The 15994-nt window shown below is 38.0% G+C and overlaps 1 protein-coding gene across 3 annotated transcripts; it reads right to left on the reverse strand.

The window, feature by feature from the left end:
* Positions 1-295: 295 nt before the first annotated feature.
* Positions 296-14365, reverse strand: LOC103723265 (U1 small nuclear ribonucleoprotein 70 kDa-like). 3 transcript variants are annotated; one of them, XM_039120990.1, is made up of 11 exons: positions 14175-14365; positions 13627-13741; positions 13456-13535; positions 8395-8470; positions 8241-8305; positions 8069-8131; positions 6075-6156; positions 5814-5976; positions 1673-1750; positions 745-1506; positions 296-656 (listed from the first exon to the last, which is right to left on the reverse strand). In XM_039120990.1, the coding sequence occupies exons 1-10, from the start codon at positions 14358-14360 to the stop codon at positions 759-761; spliced, it is 1656 nt and encodes a 551-aa protein (XP_038976918.1). In that variant the 5' UTR covers positions 14361-14365; the 3' UTR covers positions 296-656; positions 745-758. The 3 variants fall into 3 exon arrangements, with proteins under 3 accessions (XP_038976918.1, XP_038976916.1, XP_038976924.1); XM_039120988.1 differs by having other exon boundaries at positions 296-662; positions 14175-14358; XM_039120996.1 differs by lacking the exon at positions 14175-14365 and adding an exon at positions 9147-9287 and having other exon boundaries at positions 296-662; positions 13627-13747.
* Positions 14366-15994: the final 1629 nt, after the last annotated feature.

Raw genomic sequence — 15994 nt, forward strand, 5'->3', positions numbered from 1 at the left:
AATATTTCTCACCCTCCATAAGGTGGCAAACCATATGAAAGTACATTTTCGTATCTTGATCATAAGTTGAATATAACATATTATCAGATGCAACCTGGACCTATGTTTTCTGTTAGCCGGGCCTCTCTAAAGGCATTGAGGATGACTAATCATTGAATCAGTTGAACAATGAATGACCAGTAATGGATTTTCTCCAAGAAGAAAATGGCTAATTACTACAAAAGTCGAAAGCAATCGGATTGCCGAGCAACCATCTCTTTGGGGGATTATGAGATTGAATAAGTGCGCATGTATATGACAGCTGCATGAGTTCATTCAATATATTGCAAATAAAGCAGCCAAAGGTCCCAGATGCCCCATCTCATAAAAGCACTTAATGCAAGTCACAACAAAGGCTATGCTGAACAAAGTGGAAAGTTTTCAGCGTTATACACCAACTGCCGGACAATTCGATTATGTCCCTAAAACTGAAAACAAGATACGATAACCACAGCAACTTTGTTCATCACCCACACCTGTCTCAGCAAATAACACTCTACAGATACACGCATTTAGTTGCAAGATCACTAACTCCACAAGTCAAACATCCAACAGTCTTACTCTCAAGATCCAGAACAGCAGCATTAGATCCACCTCTTGGCTCTATTCTTATGGAGCTGAAACTATTGCAAGGGGCATAGAGCATCAATAGGCACATCTGCAAAAGGTTCAAGAGATAAAATAAGACATGTCATCAGTACTTACCACATGTTCAAGCTTCAGTTCTCGTATTCATGGGAAAGTGATCTCTCTGAGTGATGATGCTCGTAATCCTGGTCACCAAATGCCTCACCCTCCTCACGTGATTCAGATCCTGCACGATTAAATTCACTGTGATAATTGACAGGATCCACCTTGTCATAAGGCATATGGTTATAGAATTCATGTTCATGTTGCCTAGAACGCTCCAAATCATGCTGGGGATCAGCAAGGCCATGGTGTTCTTGATAATCATATTGTTCCTGATTTCTCTGTTGTTCATACCGATAATAATCATGTTCCTGCCCATGCTTAGGCCCATCATACCACTCTCGTCCATGATTGGATTCTCCATGATCAAAGTCTCTCACATTCATCCCAGGCATCTCCCTATCATGCTTTGGCTCAATATAATCATAGCGAGCATCTCTGTCATGTGTATGCCCACGGCCTCTTTCATGACTTGCACGGTCATAATCTCTGTCACGTTCCCTCTCCCGCTCCCTCCCGCGAGGACGGTCACGATCACGCTCACGCTCCCGATCTCGGTCATAATCGCGGCCACGGTCTCTCTCCCTGTCTCTGTCACTAGCCCGATCACGGTCACGGTCACGCCCACGATTTCTTTCCCTGTCTCTATCCCTATTCCTATCCCGGTCTCTGTGGTGATGTCTTTCTTCTCTGGGATCACGATCTCGTGTCCTGTCATAGGACCGTTCACGTGACCTCTCTTGCTCACGTGACCTTCCTCTTTCTCGAGACTTTTCCCTGTCCCAAGAACAATGTTTATTGATGAACACATGGAGTATAAGTACAGGTAAAAGAGAGAAAAAAGAAAACGGAATCTAGTGATAGTATTCAATAGATATAGAGTAATTATTCTAGATGACATTATAAATTTGCAACTAAAAAGACAAAAGCAATAATGTTCTACCGATCCTCCAAATAGCGCTCATCCCTAGACCTAGGCTCTTCTGATCTAGGACGTCCAGATGCAACTTGCTGTTGCTCCCTGTTCAGAAAGAACAACCCAGGCGTGAGAAAACTTAAAAAAAAAGAAAAGACAGATTAGAGTATCATCAGAGACCTGAAAAGAAGCTGGCATCAAAGGATAAAAAGAAGAACAAGGCAAAGGCCAGGAACAGACTAAACACAATTAAATATTAAAGCAGTAACTCAATCCCTATGTTAGAAGCAACATGTTGTCTGATTAGACCACGAATTAAAAATGTTTGGAAAAGCTCTATTGCTATTTCTCGAGGTAATCCACATTGATGTAATGAAAGAGAAGGACCCACAACAATGACGGAACGTCCCGAATAATCAACCCGTTTACCAAGCAGAGTCTCACGAAATCTTCCTTCTTTGCCTTCAATTACATCTGTATCGCAGTGCAGATATCTACAAACCTAAGTGTGAGGAACCCAGCCCAAACATATGAAGAAATCATCAAGCATTTTCTAAAATTAGTAGGTCAGACTCCGGTAAAAAAATTAGCAGACAATCACAAACCTCCGTCTCAAGCAATTTTAATTTAACAAATGAACCTTCATGGAAGTCTGAATAAAACAATTTGTCACCAATGAGAAGTCAAAAGTTCACATACTTTCTTGTATCAGTTGTCCAAGCTCAAAAATCAGGTAAAAATGAAGATGTTTTTCACATAAAAATATTGTGAAAGCTTCACCGATCTTGAAACTGTTTCAAGGCTACCTCATTTTCTCTTCTGAGTTGAGGGATTAATAAAACTCAAACTATGCTTAGATGCATGTCCCTCTTATTACTCATTCCACAAATCATATACCTACCTACATCTATTAAGGGCTGCAAGCTGACTGAATTAACCTGTCTCCAAGCTGGACCTGAAAAAAAACCTGGTCCAATCTAACCATAGGGTATAAATAAGATCCAAAAATCTAAAGCAACGATACAAGCTGCGTGAGACTATCGATCCTCTATCCCTAACAGGCATAGATAATAGCAATGAGTGGCTTATTGGAAGGAGGATGGATGCAGCAATGGAGTAGTAGAAGGTGACTTTCTAATGATGTGGGATGGGGGTATTGTACCTAGACCTGCTAGAGTTGGACAGCCAACAGGTAACAGTAGAAGAGAGCAGCAACTGTGAGGTCAAAAGCAAGTATCCAAGTTCAGGTTTCAATCCAACTAGGGCTGGAACTGGACCCATGCTAGCCCGAGACCTGTTGGGCCGGCTTCAGGTCGAGCCATTGGCTAGGCCCGAGGCAATTAGAGCCGGGCTTGGGCCTGAAAATAAGCCCCAAAAGAATTTCAAACAGAGTTTGGCCTGACCCAGCTCGAGCTCGTAACCAAGCCCGAAGCCTGAGTTCAAGAGAGGCCCGAACATGACCCAAAACAAACCCCACCCTCCCTTATTCCCCATTCCCTCCATAGGCACTCTCTCTCTCCCCCCCCCCCCCCTCTCCGCTCTCTCCCTTCTCTCCTCTCCCCCACCCAATCTATCACTCTTCCCCCTCCCCACACTCTCCCTTCTCTCCTCTCTCCCACCCGATCTATCTCTGTCCCCCCCTCTCCGCTCTCTCCCTTCTTCCTCTCCCACCCAATCTATCTCTATCCCCCCTCTTCTTCTCTCCCTTCTTCCTCTCCCACTCAATCTCTCTCCCCATCTTTGTTCTCTCCCTCCTCTCATCTCCTCTCCTCTCTCTCCCACATGACCTCTTCCCCCCCCCCCTTTCTTCCTCTTTCTTCTCTCCCTCCTGATCTCTATCCCCTCACTTCTCTATCCCACCCAATCTCTCTCTCCCCCTCTCCACTCTCTCTCCTATCTCAATCCCTCCCTTCTCTCTCCCCCCCTTCTCTCTCCCACTCGATCAATCTCCCCTCTTCGCTCTATCCTCTCTCCCTCCCTATATCTCTCCCCTCTCTCCGTTCCCACCGGAACTCGCTCTCCCCTCTCTGGGCCCCCTCTCCCCCACTCCTCTCTCCCCCTCTCAATGTCTCTCCCACATCTCTCTCTCTCCACTCTCGCCTCCCCCTCTCAATGTCTCTCCCACATCTCTCTCTCTCTCCACTCTCTCCTCCCCCTCTCCAGACCAGCCAATCAGGTTTTGAGTGAAGCTAGGGTCTGGGCTCAGGTCGAGCTCAGGCCAAAATTTTGAAAAAAAATTCAGGCCTTGGCCGAGCCCAAAGCCCAAAAAAAATTTTAGGACAAGCTCAGGCATAAAAACCCAACCTGACACTGCCTAATTCCTGCCCTAAATCTAGCAGATCATCTTAATGAAGAAAAGGACACATCATATGAGACTGAAGAGGAAGATAATAGGGAAATGAGAATATAAATCCGATGAAGATGAACATGAAGATAATGCTGCACTTATTAACGATGATGAATTTTAGGGATTCAGGCTGTGATGTCGTAGGAGTAGATATCTTGGTCTCAGTTGCATTTTGGACTTGCATGTTTGCTTTTATCAGTTTCATGTTTTGACTTTGGGTTCAAACAATTTATCTTTGAACACTTTAACTTTCTTGTAGCTTAATACTTTTATGTAGTTCATACTTGGTAGCACCATACCAGTTATTGTGTTCTAACTGATTATTGTCTTATTAAATCCGAATTTTTGATGTTCAACATGCCATGTCCTTTTTGCATTCATTAATTGATAATTCATTGTTAAATATATGTTTAGAATAATGTATTAATTATTGTCTATACATATATTTATATTTGTTGTGACTCACTTTGTAAAAGTGTATGCCTTGCATTGCGCCTTGCACCTAGGCTCTAAGAGACCTCAGCTTCTTAATGCACCCTAAGCCTTCAACAACTTTGGGCAAAGGTTTACCACGTCCAAACCCAACCTAGTTTCAATGTTATAAGTAGAGAAGGAGATGTAGTTTAGGTTTAGCCTAGACTTACATTTCATTTCAATTTCTTAGGCTTTATTTTTAGATAAATTATCTTATTGAGTCTTAGAAGTCTTGCAGGTATGACTTCTGGGCAAAGGTTAGGACTTCATATGTTTTAGCAATCTTCTTACCATATACTTTGGGCTTATTTTAGTGGTGAGTTTTTAAGTTTTATTTTGAGTAGGAAGGTCATATGAAGGCCCTACTTTAGGTCTAGCTGGATAAGAAAACTGCGAACTCCTTGAGAATATGATTTGAAAAAAATTTCTGCCTTTTTGTCCAGTGTACTATAGAGTTAGACATGTTGCTGATTTAGGAAAGATGGTGGGTGTTCGGCTTTGCTTTAGAAACATGAAACAAGTTTGTCTAGGGCACAAGGTTCCATCCTAACTCCCCTTGTCGTGATACTTACAAAGCTAGTACACATTGTTAAAAAGACCAGCAAAATTTTTAGGGTGCAACATATTTATTTTACAATTTCTAATTCTAGGAAGGAAACATGAAACAAGTTTGTCTCACAGAAGCAACCTACAATTATTTTGAACAAGTATCAGATACCAAAGATGTTTCCAAAAATAATATTTTAACATGGTATTATAACATTGGTCAACATAATGGTTGTCCGTCCTTGTACAGGTTAACAGACTCCAAGTCATGAATTTAACAGATCATACCTAATCATATCCATAAGGTATCGAAACAGGTATGCAACATGACCATTCCAACATGTGAATTTAATGGATCACACCTTATCATATCCATAAGGTATCGAAACCGGTATGCAACATGACCATTCCAACATGTGTACTACTCAAATCGTAGATGTGCCAGCACATTAAAGCATACCATGTGTCAGTACAGCACCACACAAGTAAGCTATTAATACAGGTACCAGTACCAATTTTTAAAACATCACTCCAAGTTATACATGGTTTGAGTAACAGTACAAAAAAACATGGCACTGGCTATAAAAAGTAGTTAGGGGGAAACTGAAACTACCCACTGATGATGATCTTCAAATATTCAGGAACAAATGAGACATAATATATATCAACATCTAAAATATATATACAAGCATAAGCCCACAGACATGCAAACTATATATCTCTTGAGAGAGAAAGCTGAAGTATTTTGTTTGTTTTATAAAAATTTTAAAAATAAAAGTAGATACAAAAATGGTAATTTACCTGCCAGAATACTTCTGATTAACCTCTTCACCTCCTATCCTGGTTGACCCAAGTCCACCAGCCAATCTTCGAGGTCGCCAATTTGGAACAGTTCTACCACGCTCAACATCCACGAGTACTCTTTTATTATCCACTTTCCTCCCATCAGCTTGCTTGTAAGCAGCTGCATGATGCTATGTATCAGCATAAAGGTACGGATAATGCATTAAATACAGAAAAATAATTTTGGATGTTATTTTTTTAGGAATAATGTTAACACACTTTTCATATCCCGAGTATGCATGTATTCAATGAAGGCATATCCTCGAGGTTTATTTGTCACCTTGTCAGTAATCAGCCGGACCTGAAATGATCGCAATACAATGTATTATGAAATTATTAGTAAACAGATGTAGAGGTTTCCAAAAACAACAAAGATGGGTTAGATAATCAATTATATGTCATATATACAAAAGGAGTTTTTTTAAGAACTGTAAATCCTAAATGGCACGACAGACAGGCACCATGCCTCACCAGCCGTGCTCACCTTTTAAGGTGTACAGCTTCGCCATGCAGAACGAATCCCACCATATCAATCGAGTTGGCAGAAAAACTGATGTATGTGACCATTTGCCAGATGTGCAATATATTTACCAACCCCTTACCAGGGAATTTTTTTAAAATAAAGAACTGATACACTACGTAAAATGGAGAAAATACCAGGATATCCTCAGGATTGCAGATAGATTTTTCAATTGGCCTTTGTAACCAGAAGATAAAAATTTTAGTAGCAGCAGAACAGTTACAAAGCTACAATCAAATAACAGGGGAGGAAGTTGCTAGTACTCCTGAAACGTGTTGAATGTTGATGCAGCATCAGATAATCCAAGGGATAAAGACAGGGAGATGAACTCTTGAAAATGGAGATAGGTACTGTTCTGCTCACCTTAAGTTTAAAGCTTTCCCTTACCAATTGCAGCACACCAATGTAATAACATTTCAAGAATAGAATGGTGCCCAATTATAATTGGGGCTAGTTATTGTAAACAGCAAAATTATACCCAACAAATTATCAAATTCCACTTCCTGTTTCATAAATTTATATCCTTCCTGTGGATAAGCTGGTACTGCAAGTTGCATCGAAGTGTCTCCGCTTCATTTCTTGCTGCATTATTTGAACTTACATATCTTCCAGCAACTCTGGTGCTGATTATGGATTTTTATTGGCAAAATATTATAGATAATACTGATTACGGATTTTTAGTGTCAAAATATTATAGATAATATCCTTGCTAGAGTCTTCTTGCATAGCTTACCATACACCTTCTATTGAAAGCTAAGATGTCGTCTCAATCCCCAAATAATTGGTATGCAGCACCACATAATAAGAACTAATCATGGTAGCACAGCAAACTGGTGAATTTACCTGAAGTCCTCCAAACTTGTCCACCCAACGAGTCTTGTGGATCTCTAAATAGCATCCATCAATCATCAACGTATTAAAAATTTTACCAAAACAACATAGATATGATCAAACTAACGTCATCATCTCAAGGCAAACTCACCTGCCATAACTTCCTAGTCATTTATCTAGCAAATCTTACAGCTTCCTTAATAAGATTTAGTTCACTATTGAAGTGTAAAAAGAGGAACTCGCCATAGGTGGCAGAAATGTAACAAACTGACTCCACCAAATTCAAGAAAAATACCTGACTTACCAAATTTCTAGCACTAATAATTCAACAGTCAAAAATGTCAAGCATTTTCTTTTGTCCCTGTTAAAATAGAATAAAAAACTGAAGTTCCAAAAATCATGTTGATGCGGACGCTGCATGGTTATTTTTTTCATATGGCGTGTAGAAAAGAACATGAGCATGACCACTTAACCCAATGGCACGAACAACTGAACTTTGACTTAGATAAAGATCTTGCAAGGAATAAAAGATAACAGGAGGCGGACACATAAAATAACTAGATCAGATACCGTTTAACAATTCCTATTCTCCCCCTCTATGTCAAGCTCCCAGCGATTAAAAAAAAACATACCAGTGTATTGCCTGATTTTGATCAAGACTAATATTTATGACGCCAAAAAGAAACAATTTAAATCACTTTCAAGTCCTGAAAGCAGAAGTAAGAAGCTAAAACTTCCAGCAAGGCAAAGCAAGAGTAGTGTCAGATAAACCTTCTTTTAGTTTTTACCAGTTAGAATGACTGAACTCCTTACCCAAGATCAATAACTTGAGCTTCCATCGGGATTGCTCTAGTATACTTACCCGTTTGATTGGCCCATAAGCTTCAAACTCCCTTTTGATCCTGTGCTCGGTAGTCTCATAGTTCTGCATGGGGTTCCCAGAATATTCAATGACATTGCTCGTCTCTTATGAAGAACAATAGCATTGTACAGAATGGAAATGATAAGAACCAAATAAAGAATCAATTACTCACAAGCCTTGCCACAAACAGTGTCTTGTATGGATCCCCAGTTATATTAGGGTCTTTATGTGGATCATCTGCATAAAATTTTGAAAAAAGCATATTACCAACAAAATGTGGAACCATGTGATTATTCATAACTTCTTTTCAAGATTGGTAGGTGTACATTTCTCGAGCTCTTCAGCAGCCTTTCTTGCACCTTCATCCAGCCGAAGCTTGTGGACTCTAGCTCTTCTTTGTGCCTTTACCAGAAAAAGACTCAAGGTCAGTATAAACATAAGCAGAGCCAACACATTTCATAAGGATTATTTTTTTCTCTGCATGCATAATCCTACAAGTTCCCACATATCAAGTGTACTCAAGCTCAGTATGATGCCAATAATATAACTAACATCAGAAAATCCAGGTAAGCCTTCTTGCAGAAAACTACTTGAGCACAGAAAAAAGCAAAACAGAACTAGAAATGCATGGCGGCCGTGATTGCAACATGGATAGGGTCAATCGGAATATTAGCCATGGAGGTTATCTCATGCATTCATTCCACTAATAAATTATCTCATAATGCTAGTTCATAGCTATTTTCATATAACTCAACTGATTCTGGAGGGGGAAAAATATGCTATTCTGCCTGGGGTTCAGCAGCTTGATGTCCATGGGATGGTTTGGAAAGACAAGCTAATGGAGAAAGCTCAGATTATTGGGTAATTTAGTGCCAGCTAAAGACATCTAAAATCAACATTTACCATCAATTGCAGCTTAAACAAGTAAATATGCGATCCAATAAAGTCACATTTTACTGGCTCATGCAAGCATGCATATTCAAAGGATGTTAAATTCATGCTGCTTCTAGAAGTGCATATTCACAACCCCCCCACCCCACCCTAAGTCCAAAACTAACACCATAAACAAGATACTCACATGCACATCCACGCTCATGCACAGCAGACATTTACATGGCATAACATGCAACATCCCGCGAATCAAAGTCCAACCAGACCCATACATACTCCCCCTCCCACATGCACAAGCCACAGCTCCCTACCAAACTAACAGACACATCTGCATGCAAAAACAAATAATTATCCATGGTGCAAACAAAGAAGCATAAAGAAGCAGCATTGCATATACCTTTAGCCAGCCCTTGCTGGTCAAATAAAAATAGGTTTTTGCATGAATACCCTCCTAAATATCAAATTTTGCATGAACACTCTCCCAAAATTGATATTTGAATGTATATCCTCGTAAAACACTTGTTTTGTTATTCTACTTTTTTTTATTCTTGTTTTTGCATATGTACCCACGCCATCTAACACCGTTAAAAAATTCACGATTTCAAATTAAAATAACTAAAATATTTTTAATAGATAGATGTGCAAAAAAAATATGTATAAAATGATCGCGATGGAGGACAGAAAAGTAATTTCAAAATTTTATTTTATTTTTAATTAAAATAAATATGGTTTTTATTAACGGTATTATAAGAACCGTTATATTAGGAGCATTTTTGCAAAAACAGTGTTTTATGACCGTACAGAAATAAATATAAATTTTAAAAGGATATTCGAGCAAATTTGAATTTTTAGAAGAGTATTCATACAAAAAACCCAATAAAATCAACATGAAATATTTACATTTTATTTTTTTTCATAAGTAAATAAATTACTACTTCATTTTGCTTGATTACAATCAGAATTGTCCATTGAAGCAAGATCTTGAAGATGAGGTGGGAAATTATTTAACAATTGAGAAGACCTACTGCTACCCTACACATTCACATGATAATGAGCAGACGGAACTAGCTCGTGGTACGCATGAGAAATTTCAGCAACTCCACACAAGGATTTAAGTGAGCCATGAAAAAATGGTTTTCAGGATTCTAGAGGGGTGGGGTTTCGCAAATGAGTAAAATGTTCTGAAAAGAAATCTCTTGGCAGATAGGGAACCCAGTTAACTAAGAAATATTCAACATTGTTTGCAATATGCAACACATTCTTTTTCTAGTCTGATCAATCAAAAGGAGCATCTACTCTAAATGGCTCAATCTCCATCAGTCTGCTTGCACTGGTGCTCCAGCCTTATCAAGACCAATAGCCTCCTTGACCATAATAAGCACGGCCTCAAGAATTAGTTTATAAGATTCCAAGGCCTAGGCTATGTCAAAGCAGGTTAAGGATCTTTCCCGATTTGTGTTGCCATCTTAGACTCATATCCATTAGGAAAACTAGAAGCTGTGAAGCATGGATATGGATACAGATACAAATATGAAATGATACCGATACAACGATACAACAAATCTTGAAAAGGTAAGATATGCTATGGTTAAAATATGTCAAGGATATATACATGTGTATGGGTCTGTATATTATACACACGTACATACATGCATATATGTATACATCTATATATGTATATATACATGAGATGATTACTCTCCGAACAAGAGTAGAGGATATCTACTCGTCTCAGGTTGAAAATCAACAATTAGACACCCAAATTGAAAATCCACACCGTTAATCACGATCTATGCAACTAAAAATGCCTAAAGACCAAAAATCATGTATTTTGATGGTTTCTAATCTATTCACCAAGTGGTTGCAAAAAATGTACAATTAAAATTATATGACACCATGTTTTGCTATGATCTTAGCATAAAAATCTATTAATTTTCAATCTATACATACTTTAACATGTCTAGATCATGATCAATAAGGTGGATTTTCAATTAAGTGCTTTATAATGGACATTAGCATACTAGCATATACAAAATCATTCATTTTTTGTCTACTTGATGCACAAGTTAGAGACCACCAAGATATGTAATTTTTGGTTTTTAAGCATTTTTAATAGTATAGATCATAATCAACGACGTGGATCTCTGTTTCTATATTATATACGTGTTGGATATCAATAATTTTTGGATACTCCTTGCATTCGTGTTCAATACTTGTGTTGAATATCATATTTTTTCAAAATTAAAAAAAAACAGCCTGGATACTTCTGGATGCATATTAGGCACTTCCTTAATACCTCCAAAAATGAGAGGGAGGACCTATTTCGTAGCTAATATTAATTTTAAAATATAAAGGTATGCATTATGGTTCATGGAATAATGACTCAACAATGAGCTTGTGAAAGTTAATGCTATCACGTCAAGTATAAACTATATTATTTTGATAAGTTACCATGCTTTATGGTGCTTTTTTCTAATATACATACATATGTATTTGTGTATATATACCTATGCATGTATGTATGTATTTTATACATATATACATATATACATATATATATCTATATGCATACATACATACAGGAATGGACTATGCTTCTCTCGAGAAAAGGTATCTACTCTTCTGTGGTTCAAAATCAATAAAACTATGTAATAAGAAGCAGATGCATCAAAAATAGGTCCTTGGCCTTCCATTAACGCAGGTAACTAATCAATCATGGTAGCTATTAGTAAAACATGAAAACTTTTATGTCAATATTTTCGAATTCAATCATCGATTGCTAATTTTGGCTTTTCTAAATTTCCTTTTACTATTTTCATTCTTCCCCCTCCACCAAAGACACCCTTATCCACTATTCAATTTAACCCAAAAAGTGGGAGGACAATTTTGTTTTTGTGATACAATCCACATCTATCATGAAATCCAATGTACTTTATTCCCACTCTACCCATCCCTTCAACCAAACACCAAAATGCCCTATTCCTCTATGATACATGACATAACTTTCCCCGACCCCTCCAAATTTGCTCTGCATCCAAATTTAGAGATTGATAGGTTATGAGTTGTTTTATGTCAACTAATTTACAACACCTACATTCGCAATCTATTATGTAAACCCCTTTTAGCATTTACCAAACCTAAGCAATAGAAAGGAGAGGGAGCAGGGAAGGATATAGGAAAACAAGGGAGGAAAACCCATAATTAATAGATTTTTTTATAAACTAAATAGGCATTAATGTCTGACAAATATAGTATAATCATATATCAGAAAATGCAACAAAAATATTATTTCAGAAGTTTCCAGTGATTTGTGCAGCTTTGAATTCTTATATTCTTCAAAATCATCATCAAATTATGTTTTATACCATTGATATGGAACCACTGATGGCTAGCTCTATGGAATGCATGGCTCACAATCAAAAGCATGTAGAACTCTAGATGCACACCCCCAATACCCCAAGGAATCAAACCCTTCAAGTTGTGTGCCTGTACGTGATAGATCTACATATGAGACAAGCTATGCATGAACAACTTGACCTCACCCAATCACAAGCTCATTCAAGTTTGATTCGGCTAAGAAATTAGCCAACCTTGAACAATTTTCTTTTAGAACTTGGCTCGTAAATCAGGATAAGAAATTAGCCTGAACACTTTGGGCTTGATAAGGAGCTTGTTAAAGCTCAGTTCAGTCCACAAAAATGCTAGGCTCCAATAGAGGTTGTCAAGCTTAGCTGAAGTTCAACATGACCTCAAACATCGCTTTCATATGACAAGCCAAGGTTGAACAATATACCGTTTGGCTTGATTCAACTCGCTTCCAACCCTACTGTATGATTTATAGATGCTGAATTGGATGTCATTGGATGCACGCCTAAGTTGGTTCCTTTTCTTCATTAGGAAAAGAGAAAGAAAAAAAGCTTTCTACTATGCTAAGCCTCATGGTAACCCCCACTCTTTCTCAAGTTGCCTATCTAAGAATTCATGCAGTCCGAAAGGCTTGCATCTGCTAGAGATAAATCATTAGTAATCGTATACACTAATCAAATCTTGTTGTGATCCATATAAGCCAAACCCTCCATAAAGATTATAAAAGGCTTGTTGATTGAAGCCAGAAGTGCATTCTCTTTTTCTAGCCTTGCAGCAACAAAATAACACATATGGTAAGAACAATGATATTAAGGAAATTGCAAACCATGTGTTAGGACTTAGGATCATGTTAAGAAATCCTCCACCAACAAAGATAATGACAACATCCAGCATTGAAATAGCATGGTAAACAGCTCAGGAGCACAATCAATCAAGTGAATTGCATACAATTACTGTACATTTGAGTTTTAGTCTTTTGTCTTCATCATTAAAGAAAAGAAAAGAAGAATCGTATTATCTGGAAAAAAATGGACCCATGCTATGATAAGACAAGAGATTCCAAAGTACTGCTATAAAAAGGTGACAAAATCACATGTATCTAAATTATAACATTTCAAGGGAAAACCTACCGGGGTTTCGCCCTTTTCGACAGGCGGAGCATATTCAGGATCCCCAGGCTCAGCAAAATGACTCACAAATTGTGCCATCCCTGCAAAAGAAAGTCCCAGTCAATACCTCGAAGTATCAAGTTCATTAGGCCCAAGCATTGAGCGACAATAAACAAAAGAAAGCAAATATACCTGTATATGGGGGGCATTTCCTCTTCTCAATAGGAGGTTTATACTCCAAAGGGGGTCGGGGTTCAAAAAGCTTCAAAAGATTGGCGGTGAGGCCAGTTGGATGACTATGCCCAATCTGCAACAAAACAACCCACCACAAAGGCCGAACAAAAAAACATGCAACCGATTATAGCAAGTCAAATTAAGAGAGAACAGCCATAAAAATCCCTGAAATTCTTCGTCACCCAAAAGAAAAAAGGAAAAGAAAAGAAACAAAAAAATAATAATAATAATCCCTAATATATTCAAACAAATCAAAATATTTGCATTGCTGAAGCAACTAAATCAACTGATTTTAACAACAACAAAAAAAGAAGAAGAAGATCGATTTAATACGAATCCAATAAATTCTTGATTCACAAAACAGAATTCAATCGATCACCAAAAACTAGTGCTCGATGAAATCCCGAACCACAAGATTATCGTGATCGAATCAGATCGCAAGAGAGAAAACAAGATCCTCGAAAGCGATAGCCGGATGAATTAGGGTTTAGGGAAAGAGAGAGCACCAGCTTGAGCTGAAGGACGTTAGCTCGGTTCTGGGCTTTCGTGCGGGCCTGGACGGCGGCGTTATTTCGCATCATGGCATCGCTGTAGTCTCCCATCTTGGAAGCGGTGGTGGGCGGTGGTGGGCGATAGGGAGAGGAGGCCGAACTCCCGTTGGAGAGAAGACGCGACTGAGAAAAGGGCCTCATATCTTCGCGTGAGACGAAAACGAGTCCGAGATCGGCCGTTTACCACGCGTCCGATCTACAAACGGTGAGATACGACGTTCCCCGCGTTACACGATCAGACGATCTTGCGGACTGGGATTATTTAAAAAAATAAATAAATAAAAAAAGCAATCCCAAGAGCACTAGGGAACTCCGCCTCGCTTCTACCTATCTCTCGAATAGTTGAGAACAAAAAAAACCACCTAACCTGGAGCCTCATTAGATGTGTTTTGTTAAAAAGGAATAAATGGTTAAAAATGAATGTTTTCAAGTTTTTTGGTTGATATACTTTAATGATGCGTAGGCACGTCATTATCTCATGCAGCAATGGGCATAAAAGATGAGGCTGTATCATTCCATGATACCATTCTAGTTTGAGTTCCATGCATGATCTCTAATTTTCAAATTACTATAGTCAGGGCTTTCAAATGAACGAATATATAATATTGGCAAACATAGATCTATCATGAAAAAATAAAAATAATTGTGCATGAGACTCAACCATTTTGGTCATTTAATTGACAAAGAACCCTATCAATATGCATCCCTTCCACTATAGAAAACAACCATTCTACTCCAAACATGTCATCAAAATAATATCATATATGTTACCATGGTAATTATTTCTATTAAAAAAATATTAAAAAAGTCATAAAAAGCTCTAAACTATCAAATTTATAAGTAATTCAATGCAAATTTTCGACTTGGTCTTCTAAAATATTCAATAATATCAAACTGACAAGCCAAAAAAAAATCATAATTAAGAAAAATAATTCTTGTACTTGTTTTTAAAAAAAAAACGTTTCTTAAAACACCTTATTTTGCATGGTGGAGACTACCATTGTGGTTCGCGTTATGCAAAAGCAATGTAGCTGCGGAACGCTCCACTTCTCATTGTTCCTAAAATAGCCTTCTCTTAATCAAAGGCTTCAGAACTTCGTACCTTCTCCATGTGCTTGGGGCCTAGAGATTTCACTTTGCCCCAGTTCCGAGATGGCTCGAGTAAGTCTGGCGACTTAAGAACCCTTGTTACAAGGCGCATGTTTCTCATCTCTTTTCCTTAGATGGCCACGGGAGGTATCATGAACTTGGTTCTAGTAGGGAAACTTCTCTCGATAAGCCTTATAACTTTTTACATATTTCCAATGGTACTGATCTTGAAGCTCTCCTTTGCTCTCTTAGGATGAGCCATGAAAAATAATATGTGCTACAACCAAGCATACTTGTCTCTCACCAGAGAGTGAAATTTTTATCATTTCACTGAATCAATGGCATCGGAAAAACCTGAAGTTTGAATATTTTGGAAGCATTTTTCATCTGTCTTTTTTAAATATTAGGCTTTTTTTTAAGCGATAAAAGGTTAGGCTGTTTTGAAACATTCTCCCAGTTTCAATAGCTTAAATAGTTTTTTCATAGATGGTTTTATTGATTTTGCCAATTTTAAGACGAGTTGATCACAAGCAACTGAACAGTCAGACAAAATTAGTCTATAGTTAAAGCTGTCAAATTTGGTGCATTTTTTCTTTTTTGAGGTGTATTTTTGGTCCATTTTTTCATGGCTTCTCCTGTACATCTCAACAATTACAGCCACTTTTGAGTCATCTCATCCTTATTTT

The sequence above is a fragment of the Phoenix dactylifera genome, chromosome 2, assembly GCF_009389715.1.
Source record: "Phoenix dactylifera cultivar Barhee BC4 chromosome 2, palm_55x_up_171113_PBpolish2nd_filt_p, whole genome shotgun sequence".
Taxonomy (NCBI): domain Eukaryota; kingdom Viridiplantae; phylum Streptophyta; class Magnoliopsida; order Arecales; family Arecaceae; genus Phoenix; species Phoenix dactylifera.